Here is a 20397-nt window from a genome sequence, read left to right as displayed (position 1 = left end):
AGCCCCGGGGCAGTCTGAGGTGAATCATGGGGGGCCATAGACGACCTTAAACTTGAGAGAATGAGGGGGCCTCCCCCAAGGGTCACTGAGAAGAGTTTGGGGCAGACTAGGGTGAGTCCTTTAGGAAGGGAAGGGGGAAGCTATAGAGGCCTTGAACTTGAGGGCCCCCTACAGGGTCACAGTTAACAAGAGCCCCCAGGGCAGCCCGAGGTGAGGCGGGGGGCGCCATAGACGCCCTTGAACTTGAGAGAACCGCCCCACACACACACACATACACACAGGGTCCCTGTGAAGAGTTTGGGGCAGACTCGGGTGAGTCCTTTAGGAAGGCAAGGGGGAGGGTATAGAGGCCTTGAACTTGTCACGGTTAACAGGGCCGGGGGCAGCCCGAGGTGAATCATTTGGAGGGGACGCCCTTGAACTTGAGAGCCCCCCCATAGGGTTCCCGTTCCCGAGAGGCTGGGGGCAGTAGGGGCGGGGCCTCGGGAGCGCCCCCTGGCGGCCGGACGGGCGGGAGCCTCCGGGCCGGTCCAGGCCCCAAGCCGGGGGCCGATCTGCCCCGTGGGCCATCGGGCGAGCGGCCTCCCCCCCCCTCACTTCCGGCCCTCTCGGAACCGGAAAGGAGCAGAGAGGGCGCCGGGCCGGGTGACGTCAGAGCCGCCCGAAGGGCTCTGTGCGGGCTGGGCGTCGCGTGAGCCCGGCCGCTGGCGTCCCGACGGCCCTCGGTGACCCGGATCTGCTCCCTTCGGGCCCCGGAAAGAGTCGGGGCGCCGCCATTTTGCCTCCCCTCCGAGTGGGTGGCGGCGGCGGCGGCGGTCGCGGCTCGGCCGCCGGGGACAGGCACCTCGGCCGCTCGTTTTTCGGGAGCTGACTCGGAGTTTCCTTTTGCTTTTTCCTTCCAGCCCCGCGCCGCGGGCCCGCTCGCGCTCTCGCCAGGCGCCCGGCGCGATGTCTGGCGATGGCGCCGCCGAACAGGTGAGGAGGGGAGGCCGGTGGGGGGCCTCGTGGCCCGCGTCCCTCGGCCGGGGCGCGGAGGGGCGGGTGGGCGCGATCCCCCCAAACGGCCCGGCCCGGGGGAAGGGCGGGTGAGCTGGTCGCCGGGTCCGCGGCCCCCGGGGGAGGCCCCCGCGGGTGTCAGCCCGAGTCCGGGGCCCCAGGCCCCCGATGTGGCCCGCGGCCGGCTTTCCCGGGGCAGTAAGGAACAGCGTTATTTCCCGGAGGGGCTTAGAGCGGAATTGGCACAAAAAGTTGCCCATTTCCGAGGTCCTCGTCGCTAATTAGCCGGGGGGCGTCGGCATCGCGGCGGGTTGCGGGAGGGTCCCCCAGCGCCTCCTTAGAAGCGTGTGTCTGAGCAGCTGGCGGGTCGGGGGGCGTCGGGACCGGGGTCGGATGTGGCCGGCCGCCGCCCCTGCCCGCCCCAGCGTGGAGTGGAAGCCGGAGCGGCCCCTCCCGGGGTGCGGCCCGGGGCCCGGCACCCCTCAGAGGTGCTGGGCCCCCCCTTCCGGGGACAAGCCTGCTTGGACACGGGGCATCCGCAAGCCCCGGTTCTGAGGCCGATGCCCAGGGCGAGTGCCAGGGAGAAGAGAGACCCACCAGGGCAGCGCCCCCGGGGGCCGGGGTTGCAGTGCCCGTAAAGGCCGAGTTAAAGCGTCTGCCTTATCCGAGAGGCGGGATGCCACCGGACAAGTTTCAGGCTCAGGTGTTTACCTTCCAGGAGGATGGTTTTGACACCTGGGTGACTAATGAGGAAGCTTTTGCAATAGTCTTGGAGAGGAGGGTGGGAACGATTGTAAAATGTCTTGTGAAGGTAGAATTAGCGAAACTTGGCCACTCGTCGGATTGGGGATGGCGTAGTGGAAGAGAAGAAGGTGTTGTCCAAAGAACTGTGCGAGCTTGGCCCACCCGAGGTAGGCTAGCTTGGCCAAGGGAGGCGGTTCTTTAAGCTAATGCCAGGAAAGCTCTTTCTAGCAGTTGAGTCAGGTGGAATTCGAACTCTTTGGTTGGACACCTGTCCAGAGAGTGTCATTATCCTTGTGGAAGTGGAGGAAATCACAAAGGAAGAAGAATACAGATCGGGAGGGCCTATAAGATTAGGTGACTGGACATAGGTGCGTGATGCAACCCAGGGGGACCCGGAAGGAAGAGTCAGACTGGTAGGAATAAAAGCAGGAGAAAACAATCTCATTAAAGTCTCAGGGACAAGAGTATTCAGGAAATGGGGAAAATGACAAGACATTTTCTGTGACTGAGATGTTAAGGAGAGTGAAGATTGAGAATGTGCTTTATGGAACACTATATAAATGGTCTCAACCCTCCAACACAGGTGTTAGTAATTTCAGATAATTTATGGAGATACTGAACCATAGAGGTTCACAAAAGGTGATAGAGCTTATTAAAAATAACTGGGGGCTCAGATAACTTTTCCCTTCGAGGAAGAATCTTTAGATCTTTTGGATGAAGTTCAGCTGTCTAGCACAGATAGGGAGGGGATAGTGTTGTAGCAAACAGCCTGAGCAAAGTCATGGAGATCAGAGAGCACAGTTTATGATGTGGACATGGCAGGGGCAGGCTTATTACCTGTAGCATAAAATACCTGAGAGAATATACTGAAGAGTTCTGCACAGATAAGTGGACCAGTCAGTACAAAAGATATTCTTGTCTTGGGTATTAAAAAAGACTGGAAGGGACACACAGTTTCTCCAAGAAAATTTAAGCATCCTGAGGGCAGGGTTTCTTCCATTTTTGCTTCTGCATTTTCAGTGCATTTATTTATAAAATGTTGAATTGCTACTTAGTGGAGTTGGAAGAAGTGTCTTGTAGAGGATATTTTGTAGAGGCTTGACTGGACCAGGACTTGTCTAACCTAATTTAATGGATTAAATGTGTGAGATCTGAGTCAAATAGAGTTTTAGGATTAGAAAGATGGGAGAATGGATGAGAAAAATATGCCATAGGAAGAAATAGTTCTCTATTTTAGAAGAGAAAATGGTTTAGGGGAAAGGGATGGGGCTAGTTGGGGGAATTTTGAGTGTGATGTGCACCTGTAATCAAGTGAAAATATCTGTAGGCAATCCAAATCTCTGAGGAGTCAGGATTAGAGTTTTTGATAAGGGAGTACTAAAGCTATGGGGTTGAATGAACTAGCAAAGGGAACTTCCATATTTGGGGATTAGAAGTTCATTCTAACAAAGTAAAATAGTAATTTGGAATGCTAAAAAAAAGGATATGAATTACTCAATTTGAACTTTGAGGGGAAGGAAAAAGAGTGAAGGGGAGGATAACGTGAAATTATGGGAAACATGGTTTTTTAAAAAAAACTGGACAAGAAAACAGAATTGATCTAAAAAAGTATCAGCTGTGATGGTTAGATGTCATGTAGAAAGTATGGTGCAAAGTGTAATTCTAGTCTGATTGCATGTTGGGAAAAGACCCAATTATATCTTGTTTTATTGTTTAAATGTTTTTCTCTTAAAAGTATTTTAGTGGGGGCAGCTAGGTGGCGTAGTGGATAAAGCACCAGCCTTGGAGTCAGGAGTACCTGAGTTCAAATCCGGTCTCAGACACTTAATAATTACCTAGCTGTGGGGACTTGGGCAAGCCACTTAACCCTGTTTGCCTTGCAAAAACAAAAAAAAAAAGTATTTTAGTGACTTTGGGATGGGGGGGCATTTGTAGATTTTTTTTTTAGTTATATGGAGCTAAGTTGCCTCAGGGAAAAAATGTTTGGGATTTTTTTTTAAGGGATACATAATGGCAATGTAGTGTCATGAACTTTCTTATATCCTGATAGTATTTGAAATGTTTATGGTGCTATTGTGACTGGTAGTTTCTGAAGTATAAGAGAGGAGTTTGCACAAACCCAGGGGTCTGGAGGCTTTTATAACTATTGGGAAGTAAACTTCTGTGCATTTCTGATCTTTATTGTTTTTTTTTTTTAAGTTTTAAAGTAGTTTCAATAAGTAAATCATTTCATTTTTCTTTATAAAGTTACACTTTTGTATGGAATCCTCTTTATGTAGTAATTGTAATCTTTTTGGTTCTTCCTAATACTATATGTCTGCTGCCTTTGCTAGCTTATGGAGACAAAATTGTGTACAGGAAGTGATTTAACAATAGATCTTTGTGAGGAATCAGAGCTAAATTCTTTATTTTGATGTAGTTTAAGGTTTTTGTTTATCTGCAAAAGATTGACCCCCCCACCCCCCACACACACATTTTCCTAAGCTATTATTGTGCAGTTTTCTGTTTCTTTCCTTTAAAAAACCTAACTTATTTTTCATCATCCTGTAGGGGAAAAGTGCTTAAAACTCTATATTAAAATATATATTTAAAAGTTCCTTACTGTTTGATATGTCATCGATCAGCAAGACATTGAGAACCTCTAGACACTGCTAGGTACTGGAAATAAAAAACAAAACTAAAATGAACCACTCTTCATGCTTCAGTTTTGCCTAGGAGACAACATCCAGATGTATAAGTAATACAAAATAAATATTAGGCAGTTTTGAAGGGAAACACTACTAGGGAAGGGAGGGAATTGAGAAAAGTGTCTCTTGGATTGAACTTTTTTTAAACTAAGTGTTCTGTGAAACAGATGATCCAAGTGTATACATTTTAGGCAGTAATAAGGTGGGCATCTAGTGGCCTCTGGTTAGGTAGGGTCTTTGCAAAGACACAGGGTGTGTGTGGTGGTGGGGGGGACACAACCATGAATTGCCAATGGTTCTCAAGGACAATATTCAAGTCAAAAATCATTGGTTTTGTATTAGTGAAAAATGAAGGAATGCAAAATTATTCCGGAGAGGGAAAATTTCAAGGCTATACACGTTTTATATTGTGATGTTAATGAGAAACTATCTGTTCATCAGCATTCCAAAGAAATTTCAACAATGACCAAGGTTTTTTGGCCTGACTAATGGGGGGTGGGGGGTCAGCTCAAGATGGTTAGGAAAGGTGGGAAGTATTTGTGTAAGAGAAGGCACTATTTTCCTGGTTCTTTCTAGGCTTAATAGATTTAGAATTTGAGGGACCTTAGACATTATTCCAAACTTCTCATTTTACAGGCAATAAAACTAAAGTTCAGATTTTAAAAACAGATCATTGTAAATAGCAGAGCTAGAATTAAAACTTAGGAGCTTATATCTTCTATATAATCATTCAAGTAGAATATAGACAAAATATTGTACATGTTGATAGAAGAGGAAATTACTTAACAATTAGGGAAATGAAGGGATGCTTCATGGCAATAGTGCCTTTGAATTGGGTCCAAAGAATGAATAAATAGGAATTATATCTGAATAGGTGAAAGAAAAGGGGAGAGACCCCTATGGTAAAGGCACAGAGGAAAAGACTTAAAGGGATTATTTGGGAGAATGGCAAGTCGAGTGTGGGAATGAAGGAAAATCCAAGGAGTTAAAACTAAGAGGAAGGTAAAGGGCCAAATTTTATATCTCTGGGATGTCCTGTAAACATCTGAAACAACCCATGTACAGAATAATAAAGCTTATCTCCCCTTCCTAAACTTTTTTTTACTCCACACTTCTCTTTAGTACAAGTCTCCCCCCAAATCCAAGTCAACCCAGTAGTAGTCCTTAACTTTTTCTCTCCCTCATCACCTTATCTAATTAGTTGCTGAGTCATTTCTAAAGTTTAAACTTTTGCACCTCTTTGTCCTTCCTCTTCTTTCTCATCATTTTTTGTCTGATTTTTATGAGGATTCCATTTGGTAACATAAACAAAAATAGTAAATAATATTTTGATTGATGCTTTAAGGCTTACAGCCCTGGGAGATAGGTTCCTTTATTATCCCCATGTTATAGATGGGAAAATTGAATTTGAGAGATATAATGATTTGCTTAGGCTCACACAGCTATTAAGTATCTGAGGCTAATATTGAACCACTGCATCACCTGTCTTCTGTCTCCACTTCAGTCGGTTTTTTCCACAGCTACCAGAATAATTTTTGTAAGGCTCCACTTTTAAGAAACTTCCCATTAAAGCACTCTTTCCTTCCTCCCTCTCCCCCTTTACCTCTCTCCTGTGGGGAACCATCAAAGTTGTTTCAACAGAGATGGAATAGGGAATGCGCAGAGCTTGTCTTAAAATTAATCTTGGAGTGTTCTGTCAATCAATAAACCATTTGCTTAAGCACCTGTTATGGGCATGGCAGTATGGGAAAGGTTGGAGATGCAAAGAAAGGCAAAAGTCAGTCCCTGCTCTCAAGGAGCTCACCATCTAATGAGAGATGATTTGCAAATAAATATATAGATAAGCTATATACAGGAAAAATGGAAAATAACCAACAGACTCGTAAGAGAATTTCAATTCATTGGGCATTTATTAACTGTGTCTTCTGTATGTCAGGCAATGAGAAGGCACAGTAATTCCAACAGTAGCAACTATTGGCAGGTAGTTCATATTCCACTGAGAGGAAGTAGGGTGATGAAGTAAGAGGTTATTTGCAATAATATAGACCAAAGCCTCTAGCTGAGGTGAAGTAGGCTGGTTCAAGAGATTGGAGCTGAGAAAAATTGGGTGATTATATCGAGGATCCACAATGTGCTTTTGGATAAGATGTCAGAAACAAATGGGCAGTTAGTCATAAAATGAAAGTTTATCCTGAAACTGAAGGAAAAGATAGATGTTTTAAAGAGGAATTGAGGGAATTTAAAGGAACCTTCTATCTTAAAAAGTAAGAGATGAGACCTTTTGCCGTTATCAAGGTAAACAGGTGGATGTGTGAGAAAAGCAAGTTTGTAATATCCAATGTGGAGAATGATAGGAAGTAAATACAAGTTTCTAATCTTGTGATGCAAATATAATTGTATTCTCTTCCCACTTATTTATTTTAATATAATTAGGAGTTCTTTAAGAACAATTCTAGGGGTGGCTAGGTGACTGTAGAGGATAAAGCACTGGCCTTGGAGTTAGGAGTACCTGGGTTCAAATCCAGTCTCAGACACTTAATAATTACCTAGCTGTGTGGCCTTGGGCAAGCCACTTAACCCCATTTGCCTTGCAAAAAAAAAACAACCTAAAAAAAAGAACAACTCTAAAAAAGATGTGAATTGAGAGGCAGCAAGGGATTCTTAACCTTTTTTGTCTGGTTTTTTGGCAGTCTGGTGAAGCCTATTGACCCCTTTTCAAAATATTTTTAGATATATAATATTGATAGACTTACAAAGGAAATTAAATATATTGTAATAAGATGTAATTGTTTCCCCCTGATCTAAGTTAGCATTTAAACAGCACTTTAAGGTGTGCAGAGCATTTTATGAATGTTCCTCACTCAAGATCAAGGACCCCCTGAAATGGATCCTCCAGAGTCTTAAGAACATTTTAAGAAGCTTGAATACAAATTTGAAAGGTAAATTCATTAGTTTGTATTTTCAAAAAATCTTGTGACTTAATATTTTGACTACTCATAGCTAAAGGAGATATGTTCTTGGATCAGTGAACATTTCCACCCATATTGGTCAGCACCTCTGCAACTTAATCTTAGCAAGTTGCCAGAGGTTAACAGATTTGCTCAGAGTTGCACAGAGTGATGGGACTTGAATCAGGTCTTCCTTCCTATCTCAGAGGACAACTTTATCTTCTTGGCCAGGATTTTTTTTTAACTGAAATTTTATTTTATTTTTCCAATTTACATGCAATGGTAGTTCTTCCTTATTCATCCATTTACAAATTTATGAGTTCCACATTTTTCTATCAGTCTCCATTCCCTACCCCCTCTCCATGGTAGTGAACAGTTTGGTTAAAGTTGCTCATGTATATTTGTGTTTAACATATTCACAATATTAGTCATGTGAAAGAGGAATTAGAACTATAGAGGAAAAAAAAACAAAGATGAGAAAGAAAGGAAACCGTAAAAGAAATTTTTAAAAAGCGAACATAATATGCTTTTAGAGCAGAAATTCTTGACCTTTTTTGTGTTGTGAACCTCTAACAATTTCTTGAAACCCTTCTCAAAATGTGTTAAATGCACAAAAGGAACAATACAAAGGAAATCAGTTATATTGAAATAGCAAATATTTTAAAAAACAGATTCACAGACTTCAAGTTAGGAATCCCTGCTGCAATTCTTTTTCTAACAAAAACTGTTGTTGTAAGTTTACATTCCCAGAAAAGATATTTTCTTTGTAGTTTTTATAAGTTGCTTTTTACTATCAGATGATTTTAAGATCAATGAACAAATTTAAATTTGTCAAGGTTAAAAAGTATTGAAATGATTGTATAAATAAATAATGAACATTTGTTGAACCTTTGAGCTGTCTACTTATCAAAGTGGACTTTGAATCTTAGTAGAGCTTAGAAGTCAGGGTTTTGTTTTGTGTTTTTTTGTAAAATAAGAGGTTTTATTGTTTCATTACTGTAATAAAGTTTTACATTTTTTTAAGCTTAGTTAAGTATGTCTTGCTGGAACTTCATTATTTTCACACAGCACTTTAAAATGACTGTTTAAGGGCACAGCTATCATTTTAGATGCTGTAATATCAAATTGATTCACTAAATAGATTCGTAGAGCTCCCTTAAGTTAGCAAAATCTAACTTAAAATAGATTCTACCTGATTATAAAAATTTCTTGAGAAATGCTACTGTTTTTCTTAAGCATTGTGAGAGAGTATTTTTAGCTCTGGTTGCAGCACAGTTTAAGGAAAACCTGATAATATGAAAATAAATATTTTTAGAATGACTAAATTAGGAGAACATATGTACTTCAGAATGACTCATCATTGTCTTATGTGCTTCAGTATTCTCTACTGTGAAGTGGCATTATTTGCTCATGTTCTAAAACATTCAGATTTCTTCTTAGTAAGTCTCTCTCCAGATATCTATTCTATCCATCCACTTCTCACTCACACAACTAGCCTACCTGACTTGGTCTACTAAAATGGTTTCCTAATTGGTTTCCCTGCATCTAGCCTTTTCTCCTCCTCTAAAGCATGCTCTATTCATCTGCCTAAATAATAATCCTGACAGGAGAACACTCCTGTTGCACCTAACTCTAGTTCCTTATCTCAGCCAGGAGGAAATAGAAAGATCTCTGTTTGACTGGAAAATCTTTCACACTCCAAGGATAGCCTCTTTCCTTTTGCATCTCTGCCAAACTGGCCTGCTTTTGCTGGTCCCCATCTCAGGGTCTTTGTACAGACATTCTCCCATGACTGGAGCATCCATCTATTATTGGTGCCAATTATGTGTTCTGCCATGGCTATACTGTGACAAAAACAACTGAGCCCCTACCCTGGGGGCTTAGATTCTATTGGGATGCATTCCTGTCTTGACTGAGGACTTTTTTGGTTCCCTTCCGGACAGCCTGTGACTCAGTGTGGATTGAGCCCAGGGCCTGCAGGCACTAAATTAGATTTTTCTCGACTGTATATTGGGTATAATTAATGGTGTTTTGTTGTTTGAGCAGAGGAGTGGCTGTACAAATGCTTAGTCCCCCTCCCTTTTCTTCCCTCCAGCTCTTGTGCCCATAATAAGCTCCTTGAGGGAAGGAAATCTGTTTCTTATCTTGATCCTCCAACCTGACTCTAAGCCTTGGTACTAGTAGGTACTTAATAAAAGATATTTGACAATTAGTATGAGGTGCAGCTAGATGGTTCAGTGGATAGAGCACCGGCTCTGGAGTCAGGAAGACCTGAGTTCAAATTTGGCCTCAGACACTCTAGCTGTGTGACCTTGGGCAAGTTATTTAACCTCTTTGCACTAAATAAATAAAAAACAATTAAAAACAATTGGTATGTGTATTGAATGATTTTTTCATTTCAAATGAAAATCAAATTTATCTGTTCTATAACTGAAATAGCATATTCACAGAATAGAGCATATTGATTGTATTTAAAAACACCTCCAAGATAGCTAGGTGTTAGCCTAGCCAGTCCTGGAGTCAGGAGGACCTGAATTCAAATCCTGCCTCAAGACACTAAATACTTAGCTGTTTGACCTTAGGCAAGTCACTTAATTCCATTACCTTGCAAAAACCAAAATGAAAAAGAAAAATCACTTCAAACATTAACATACGTTTGTAGAGCCTGGATTTAACTAATTAAATTATTAAGTGTCTATTTCTAGGCATGGTACTGGGGATACAGATTCACAAAACATACATAAAATGCACATGTAAAGATAGTTGAGTGGATAGATAGAAGGAAGAAAATAAAATTGAGTTTGGGAAAGACCTTCAGAAGATGGAATTTTATTTGGAACAGATGAAAAGAGAGAATTCCAGGTATGAGTAATGGCCAGAGGAAATCCCAGGGCTGAGAGGTACCAGAGTGTGTTTTGTTCTTGGAACAGTCAGGAGGCCAGTGTCTCAGGTATGGATGTTATAATATGCTGATGAATAAGGTATTACTGGACTGGAAAGGTAGGAGTATTGAAGAGCTTTCCATGTCTATGGATTTTGTTTAATTCTGACTGAAATAGGAGCCACTGGAGTTTTTTTGTTTTGGTTTTGAGTAGGGTGCTTTAGGAAAATCACTTTCTGGGCAAAGATAACAGTCCTTGGCAAAAAATTAGTTATGAGATAGTGAGACACTGAAGATAATGTTTAGATTTCAAGCCTGAAAAATGGAAAGATGGATTCCTTTGTGGACATGTTGAGTTCAGTATGTTTAGTGAACATTCAGTTTGAAATAGCTGAAAGGCCAGTTGGAGATGAAAAACTGGAGGTCTACCTGACTCATTACCAACAAGACCAACCACAAAAAATGGTCTGGTGGCATCCGCCTTCTGTCTCACTCCAAGACAAGCCAGTTCCAGGCCAAAGACAGGGAGAATGACGTTTCTGTTACCCTTTCCAGTTTGTAAAAGGGCTTTTTCTCCCTGAGATACAGCACATAAATATGGCTGCAGAATCTTGGCACCGGAAGAGGCTATAGAGACAGAATATCTAGTCAAGATGAGAAAGCTCAAGGTCACACAGGTTGTAGGAGATGCAGAACCAGGATGAGAAGTTGGGGCAGGATAGTTGGACTTGAAAGTTATCAACATTGATATGGTAAATAAATTCCTGGGAGCTGATGAGATCTTCTAGTGAAGTAGTTTGGAGAGAGAACAGTGTTCAAGACAGAACCCAATTTGATACCTATAGTTAGAGGATGTCAGGAGGAGGAGGAGGAGGAGGATCCAGGAAGGGAGACCCAGAAAGATTGGTCAGATAGGAGAACCAGGAGAGCGGAACACCCTAAAACCTAATAATAAGAGAATATCAGGAAGGAGAGTTTGTCAGTGTCAAAGGCTTCAGAGAGGTCATGGAGAATAAGGACTGAGAAAAGACTTGTATTTGGCAATTAAGAGATCATTGGTAATTTCAGAGAGAGTAGTTTTGGTAGCATAAGGCTGGAAGCTGTCAGAATCTAAGGTTAAGTAAAGAATGAGAAGAGAAAGTGGAGGCAGTTATTGTAGATATTTTTTCTAGGAGTTTAGACAGAAGAGATAAAGGACAAGTAAATGATAGAAGGGGACTGACAATCTGTTTCAGGAGACAGGAAGGATTGGGTGCTTTAAACAAATCAAAAAGGAGTAAGGCATGTGAGACAAGACTAAAGGAAAAAGTGGCAAAAAGTATGAGTGATAGTATATGAGGAAGAGGAGAAAAGGGGGAGCTCAAGGTGAATGGACACAGGTTTTTAAACTTACTGCAAATACTTATTAGCTATGTGATCTCTGTTAAAGCAAAACCTCTCTGATCTTCAGTGTTCTCTTCTGTAAAAGATAGATCATATAGGTTGATAGTAAGGATAGAATGAGGTAACAGTTTCAAACCTTTCCTGATAAAATCAAGTTATTTAAATGAATTTAATATTTAAATAGATGCTTGTATGTAGGAGATAAGAATATAAATGATAGTCCTAGGAAAATTAGGTTATATTTTAAATATTTCTCACTCAGATGAATTTGGTTTGACAGTTCACTAGAATGTTTTCTGATACTTCCTTTTATTTACTTTATGTGTATTTTGGATTTATTTATTGTATATATTATTTTCCCCATAGAAAATAAACTCGAGGGCAAAGACTTTTTTGAGAATTCAAGAACTGGTTATCTTGAGGACCTATCACAGTGCCTAACACATGGTAGACATTTAATAAGTGGTTCTTGATTGATACAAATGAAGAATCCTTTTGTTCACTACATAAGCAATTAGGAAACCTCAGTTGCAGTTATTCCTCTCTGCCTCTTTAATAGGCCCAGTACAATATCCCTTCACCTGCTGATCCAATCTTTTTGGATTGATTCAGTTTTTCTTGCTGGCAAAAAAAAAAAAGAGTAGAAAGGGAATATCCACAGGCCCCAGGTTGTGGATAGAGTATAGGATCTGTGAACTTGGATGGAGAAAAAATTAGCTCATTATCAATATATTCAATTTTCTTTATAATTTGTGTGTTTTATTTTGTGTATTAAAAACTACATACTGAGGAAGATTGATAGGATTAATCAGGCTTCCAAAGGGCGTCCATGATACAAAAATTTAACCCTGGACACTGGATATCAAGGATCCCTTTCAGCTCTGGTATTCTATGATTAGTGAATAATCCTATCAAATGTGTTGTTTTGATGGATTTTCTAGCCTTTGAATCAAGGTTTACTTGGAGAGAAATAATGATTTGCTAAGTATTCAGTTCTAAAGAAACTGAACTCTTCATACAGTGAACTTCACTCTGTTGGTCAGGACCATTATTATAATCTCTCATCCTTTTGTCTATATGTCAGGACCTCCCATCCTTTTTTTCCTGAAGTTTCTACTGTGTTTTGTTTTTCTTTTGATTTCCCATCTCATTATTTAACTGAAGCTTTAAAATAGTTTTTAAAAAATTCTCCATCGGGGTGGCTAGGTGGCACAGTGGATAGAGCACCAGCCCTGGAGTCAGGAGTACCTGAGTTCAAATCTGGTCTCAGACACTTAATAATGACCTAGCTGTGTGGCCTTGTGCAAGCCACTTAACCCCATTTGCCTTGCAAGAAATATAAAAAAAAAATTCTCCATCAGGTGATGATCAACCTTGATGAACTTGCTTATTCTATCAGTGTGACAATCAGGGACAATCTGGCGCTCTCTGTGATGGAGAATACCATCTGTATCCAGAGAAAGAACTGTGGAGTTTAAACAAAGACCAAGGACTGTTACCTTTAGTGGGGGGGGGGGGGGGAAGACTGAGATCTTATTATGTGATCTTGCTGTCTTGTATAACCTTATGTTTCTTCCTTAAGGATATATGATTTCTCTCATCACATTCAATTTGAATCAATGTATACCATGGAACCAGTATATACCAGGGAAACAATGTAAAGACTGGCAAGTTGCCTTCTGTGGGGGTGGGGGGAGGGAAGCAAGATTGGGGGGGGATTGTAAAACTCAAAATAAATAAACTCTTTAAAAAGTAAAAAAAAATTCTCTATCACCCCATTCCATGTAATAGATCACAATCACTTTCCTTCAAGTTTTTCAAATACTTTAATATTAACAAAAATTCCTTCCTTTCCTCATCTTTAACTATGATTAATTCTTTCATGCTTTTCCACAATTTCTCCTTCCTCTTGTCTGTTCCTTGAACCTTATTGACTAATACATATGGTCCATTACTTTTGTGTAGCTTGATGCCTTGCACATAGGCACTTACTAAATGCTTGTTGGCATAGAAAGGACCTAGAACCTTAGAACAGAAATAAGTTCATGAGTCAGAAGAGTGCTCTAGAAGAGCCACCTCCATTGAATTGACTCTTTAAGTTACCTCCTAATTCTAAGAGTCTTTAATTCTGTAATATTATTGGCTCCCAACAGGGTCTACCTTTGGAGAAAAATACTGTAGCTAGCAATATTCCTCATTTAAAAGTAGGCATATTTTGAGAATAAAGTTAGAAAGTACTAACTCAGTTTTCAAGGCGTTTTCCTTTTAGAAGAAAAGTTCTTAATGTTTGCCTTAGATACTCATTTCCCTACTCACCCCTCACCTATAATCAAACATTTTTTTAATTTGAAGACTAGGAAAAATTTTAGGTCTGTTTTAAACCGAGAATATCTTAACAAATCCCTAATAGCATAGTAATTATTTTAAAATTTTATTTTTAATTGTATTTTTTGCAATGTTATCTTGGAGCTGTTTCAAACCAAGCTAATGAGCTAGTGAAATAGCTTTGTACATCAAAAGAAATAATGTTGATTCAGGATTCAGTTAATTGTGAGGAGTCCCCACGAAAATATTTTTAGTAAAGATTTTAATGGTGGCTTATGTGGAAGAAAAAGTTCTGCACTTTTCACTTTTGGCATTTTATCTGCATAGATAAATTGATTAATCAAATTATCTCAGTTTTGTGATCTGATTAGTGAATACCAAAGTCACAAATATTTATTCTACTTCTGAAAATCTCTTACATGAGCCGTTTTCTATCAGTTTATAATATTCCCAAACAAAAGATAAAAGTTAAATAGTTCAACTAAAAGCTCTTGAACAGTTTAGATTCATCAAACAGAAAAATAATCATTTAATTTTTATAGTGCCCCAGAGAATCATTTTCTTAAACCATTCCTAATCTTCTTAAGTGGTAATTCCAGAATTCTTCTTTCACAGTTAAATCATCCTTTTCCTGCTTTTGATGCAAAACTTGGGAAAAGAGGGAAAAAGCTACTTGAAAGTGGATTCATCAAGTACCCTTTTTCTTTGTCCAGTCACCATCCTGATTTTTTAAAGAATAGTTCCTCCCTGAATTTTACCTTGCCTTTCTTTCTCTCTTTGAAACTTGTTAGACCTTCATAAAAGGGTGTTAAAAGGATTTCAGAGTAGGACAGTGATTAAGTCCAAACAAGGTTCTCTTTTCTAGTGATACTTAGGATTTTAGACATTTTAGTTTTTCACCCAAAGAGTCAGGTTTGGGTATTAGGAATCTGTTTATATTAAGTTGTAAGGATGCCTTTGTACTTTTTGGGCAGGATTTTGTTTTTTTATGGATTCTGGGTTTTGGTTTTAGGGAGTATGTAGCTTTATGCTAATTAACTTAGTTTTTTTTGTATTTTAAATTGGAAAGGCATAGTGATACTGGAAATATTTTAGTATTAAGAAAATGGCTAGAATCAGTCAAGTTGATATTTGATTTAGTTAGCCAACTTCTAACTCTCAAACTCAAATAGACTCAAGCTCATTTGTATATTTATCATTTGTGGGTAACATGTTAGGCAGATAGGTTTGACCCTCAACCTCACTTTAATCTCTCTCTCTCTCTCTCTCTCTCTCTCCCTCCCTCCCTCCCTCCCTCCCTCAGTTTTATCTTAGTAAAATAAGGATAACATAGTACCTCTTCTTCCCCTGCTCCCAGTCATGTTGTGAGGTTCAGATACTTATATGGTTCTTCCCTTAAAGCATTTTATAAATACCAGCTATCATATTTATCTTCATACTCTTTTCTATTTATGACATCTGATGTTCTGCATCACCACTTGGTGAATTCAGTGGAAGGTGCAGTGAAGAGTACTGCTTTTAGTCTGGGCCAGTTTACCACTGAGGAGGGATCATCTATGAACCATTTACCTTCACATGAATGGGAATTAAGGTAGAAGTTCCTATTTATTTCTAGCCAGTCATAAGGGAAAACACAGGGGAAAAATAAGTGATCGTTTTTTATCGATATTCCTTAAAACCTTGAAGTACAGGTCCTATGGATAATACCTAGCAGTTAACTTTATATATACTTTAGTTTTAAGCCCTTTGTTTACCTAATTGAAAATTTTTTCTTGTAAGTTTTTACAAGTAAAATCAGCTCCCAATTCGTGCATTATCCATCCTAGAATAATCTTATATATCTTGGGAACCAACCAACAACTCCGTTGATTTAGGACTTTGAACACCCTGAGCTCTTTGACAGGTCAGGTTTTCCTACTTTTAAATGGATTGGTACTGGGGTCCTAAGTGATTAATGGGAGTAGTAAGGAATATTCTTATGGGGCATATACTTGATCATGAGTTTGCTATCATGTTTAGATATTAACTATTAGATACTGGATATATATAGGCAGCTGAGCAGCATAAAGGGACTTGGAATCAGGAAGACCTGAGTTCAAATGTGACCTCCAAGACACTGGGCAAGTCACCTAGTTTCTGCCTCAGTAGTCTCATCTAAAATGAGCTGAAGAAGGAAATAGTTGAACACTCACTAAGTAATTTTGCCAGTTCAGTCATGTTTCAGTTGTGTACAGCTATTCTTGACCTTATTTGGGTTTTTTTGGTAGATACCCAAGTGATTTACTGGTTCTTTCTCCCCTGTACCATTGCCCAGCTTTGCCAAGAAAACTCCAAACGGGGTCACAAAGAGTGGGGTATGTTTAAAACTCCTGAACACCACCATTAGACATATAAGGAATGTGCTTGTTTTCCCCAGCAGATTTCTATTCCATGGACACAGGACCTAGTCTACATAAGAGGGTTTCTTAACCATTTTTTGTGTCATGGACCTTTGTGACAGTCTAGTGAGATCTAGGGACCTCTTCAGGATAATGTTTTTAACTGCATAACATGTTGTTCTGTAAAATCTACTCGTGGTAGAAATATTGATGTGATTTATTACATATATGAAACCAAATTTGAACTCAGAAGATAAGTCTTTCTGACTCGAGGCCTGGCACTTTATCCACCTCCACCTAGCTTAGACACCTTTACAAAAGAAAGCTACTGAAACACTGTTAGAAAAAGGATTTTTTTTTTAAATTGAATTCTTGGAATTTAGGTTATGAAAACCCCAACACTATGAACATAATATTCCCTCTTAAATATGACAGCTTGACCAAAAAATAAAGAAGTGGGCAAGTCCATGGAACAGAAGATACTATCTATATATGGTGATTTCTCAAGTTTTTAAAAATGTTTAGTATAACCATGGAAAGTTTCTATTATATGGGATTGGGTATGCTACTGAACTAACAAAGTGGATGGCCTACCATTTTGTGTTCTTGGTTGAGTAGGGGAAAAGATCTTATGGTGCTTTTTATATAGCTAATAGCCATAGCAAGCTTTTTTCTTAGTTTTAGTGACTAGGAGCCACCTTAGAAATTACCTAGGGTGGTCATTTGTTTTGCAAATAAAGCAAAATGGACATAGAGATGAAGGTCTGGGATTTGAACCCTAGAACTATGTTCTTTCTAATACATTGTTTTTTTTCTCTGATAATTCTATTCTTTCCCTGATTTACAATGAAAATTAACCTAATTTGGTGGTTAGGTCTACTTAAATTATTAGATATGTAGCCTGAGGGTCAGCTAGGTAATGAAGTTGAGTGGGTAGGAGTCAGTAAGTGGGACTTGCGTTCAAAGGCGACCTTAGGCACTTGGCACTTATTACCTAGGTAAATCACTTAAAAGCAATTGCCTTGTCTATGTAATAGTCTGTGTGTGTGGTGCTAGCTAGGCTTGTGAGGTTACCTGAAATCATCCTTATTTATTTAATTAACTATGTATTCATGGGCTAGTCATTTAACCTCTCTAATCAGCCATTTCCTTATTTGTAAAATAAGGGAGATACAAACACCTTTCTCAAAACTGTAAAGGGTTAAAAGGTATTTGTAACCTTAAAGTAATTTATAAATATGAATTATTAGTAAAGTTAATTTGTAAGTTTTTAACTATTATTTTTACTGTAGATTTGTTTCAAATGTTTCTTTCAAATAAATCAGTTATTTTGCCCAATTGGAAAATTATGTCCTGGAAATCCTTCATTGGTTGTACCCCAAGACTCTTTCCCTCATCCTCGTCTCCCTTTATACTATCTCCCTTTATCATATCTATGCCAGAACTTTTAGATTTATCTAGTCCTAATCTCTTTTTTTTCTGACCACCAACCTCTTCTCTAAAATAGAACTCACTGTTTTTCCCTTCCCTCCTTGCTTCCAAACTCTGTTACTGTCCTCCATATTGCCTCACACCCCAGGAACCATCCTTACCCAGTTCACATATTAAATTGATTGTCAAGTTTTGTCATTTCTACTTTCATAATATTTCCCCCATGTTTCCTTCTCTTTACTCCACAGCTGCTAAGGCCTTCAGCACTTCATGCTTAGACTATTGCAATGGCTTTTATAGCTGGAGCTTTCCAGTTGATCTCTCCTTTCTAATCTGTCCTCCCCTCATATGCTAAAATGATTTTCCTAAAACCAGCTCTGATCACCTCTAGCTCTTTTCCCCACCCTCATTCTCACTTTATTAAGCTGATGGCTCCCTGTTAGCTCTGGTATCAACTATGAAATCCTCTATTTGACTTTTAAGGGCCTTCACAACCTGTCCCCTTCTTCCCTTTCCAGACTTAAACTTTACACTTCTTATGCTCTCAGTCCTACCTTCTGCAGAGGCACTAACCACTCTCCTTTTCTAGTGTTTTTCCAAGAACACCTCTCATTCACACTGTCTATGTAACTTGGTTCATAGTTGTCTTTGTTTTGTCTCCAATATTGGAATCTGAATTCTTTGAGGGGAAAGACTCAGTTTTTGTCTTTCTTTGTGTCCTCAGTGCTTGTTAAATTGTAAGTTTTTACTATATGCTTGTTGACTTGGCTTAGTGTTTACATAAGGGACAATTTTGGTGCTGCTCTAACATACTGTGAATCCTGGGGTTTATGCATTGGACTTATATTAAGTAATTGGCACTGAGCACTTAAAACAGTAATTTCTGTTCATTTTCTGTTTTTTCCCTCCTTAGGCTGCTGAATATGTCCCAGAAAAAGTGAAGAAAGCAGAAAAGAAATTAGAAGAGAATCCATATGACCTTGACGCTTGGAGCATTCTCATTCGAGAGGCACAGGTTTAGTGATATAGGATTACATTTCCTTCTCTATGGGTCCAATCACACTCTTTGGTTCTGGAGTAAATATTTACATAATCATAATATTGTAAATGCTATTTATTGGTTTTTAATTTTTAGAATCAACCTATAGACAAAGCACGGAAGACATATGAACGTCTTGTTGCCCAGTTCCCCAGTTCTGGCAGATTCTGGAAACTGTACATTGAAGCAGAGGTTAATATTTTTTTATTTTACTTTCCTTATATAACACCCAATAGGAATAGAAGTTTACACAATAGTGATAGAAAATAAGCAAATTAGGAACATAACCACAACTAGGACAAGGAGGATTTAAATGTCTCTTGCCTTTATTTTGTAAAATAGGTATAAAGGAGTAATTAAAATGAATTCTGAATTTGGGTCTTTCATAAGCTGATGATTGTTGCATTATGGAATTGCAACAACATTAAAACAGTTTCAATGGTATTGGAGTGCTTTAGCCTTTTATTTACTTGTCGTGTCAATTTATTGCCTCCTGTGTCATTTATTTAGAAGTCATTTTTCTTTTTGTTCCTGCTTACAAACTAAATATGAATGGGCTTATGTGGAAATATGGAAATGTTAAACTTAGTTTCATAGGATATATGAGTGACTCCAATGATGTGTGAAACATTGTTTTGGGGCACAAGTGATTTCCAGTTTAAATTTCTGTATAAATGTATGGGGTTGTCAAAGTATTGTAATCACTTGAGTAATACAAAAAATAATTTATGTGTCTTGAGTAAAGGTTTATCTTAAAGTGAAATAAATACACTTATTTTGCTGAAGACACAAAATTTAGACAAAATTTACTTTCTGAAATTTCTGAATTTTTACAGTAGCCATAGAAAAAACTTTAAAATTCATTTAATATTAATTGGGATTGCATTCTTCTTGTGAGTTTAAAATGTGAAGTCAGGGCAGTAGATTAAATGTTAATGAATTTTGTCATTTGAAATTGATTTTTATAAATGTTTTGAAGTCCAAATTAAGCTACAAGTTGTCTTATAACCACGTTTATTTTGGATGGGAACTTCTCAATGTCAATTCTCCACAAGCTTAGCTACACTGGAACCTTTTTATAACATGACCTCTCCATATCCTATGATGTTTACAACAACATGGATCTCTCTTGGAGATATAGTTAGCAGAAGTACTAAAAGAACTTCTTCACTGTAGCATAGTTTGATCCATGATGTGTTCTACAACATGGCCTCTTAAGGATAGCGTTATAGGGAGGCTCCAGTGTACTCATTTTATTGGTGATCTGTTAAATTATATCATTATATATTATATCTTAAATTTAAATTAAGAGATTAGTTTAGAAGAGTGGGAACATTTTGTATGTGTGTTGCTCTGTGTGTCTGTACGTGTGGGTGACACATACCTTATGCAGTGCGTCTAGTTGCATTTTTCCCTCTTGCTTCACATGTTCTGAACAAATCTTTGAAGATACTTCGCTCAGTTCTCTGGTAACATTCCTTCCCTTTTAAAACTAAACCATCAGATTAGACTACCACAAATACAACAGGTGAGTGAATTAGCCCTATCTGAATTACAGACATCTTTGCTGTTCTCTATCATTCAG

The 20397-nt window shown here is 39.0% G+C and overlaps 1 protein-coding gene across 2 annotated transcripts in view; it reads left to right on the top strand.

The window, feature by feature from the left end:
* The first annotated feature begins 625 nt into the window (after window positions 1–625).
* The window catches only part of CSTF3 (cleavage stimulation factor subunit 3), a 75224-nt gene continuing 55452 nt past the window's right edge, over window positions 626–20397 (top strand). Inside the window, exons 1-3 of one of the 2 annotated variants that reach the window (XM_074230437.1) lie at window positions 630–975; window positions 18687–18788; window positions 18909–19004. In XM_074230437.1, the coding sequence (XP_074086538.1) occupies window positions 949–975; window positions 18687–18788; window positions 18909–19004 (225 nt within the window). In that variant the 5' untranslated portion in view covers window positions 630–948. Of the gene's footprint in view, window positions 976–18686; window positions 18789–18908; window positions 19005–20397 lie in introns of both variants that reach the window. The other variant, XM_074230438.1, reaches the window with a different exon arrangement.

The sequence above is a fragment of the Macrotis lagotis genome, chromosome 3, assembly GCF_037893015.1.
Source record: "Macrotis lagotis isolate mMagLag1 chromosome 3, bilby.v1.9.chrom.fasta, whole genome shotgun sequence".
Classification (NCBI taxonomy): Eukaryota; Metazoa; Chordata; class Mammalia; order Peramelemorphia; family Peramelidae; genus Macrotis; species Macrotis lagotis.
The sequence above is the reverse complement of the archived record's forward strand: the minus strand, read 5'-3'. Positions and strand labels throughout refer to the sequence as shown.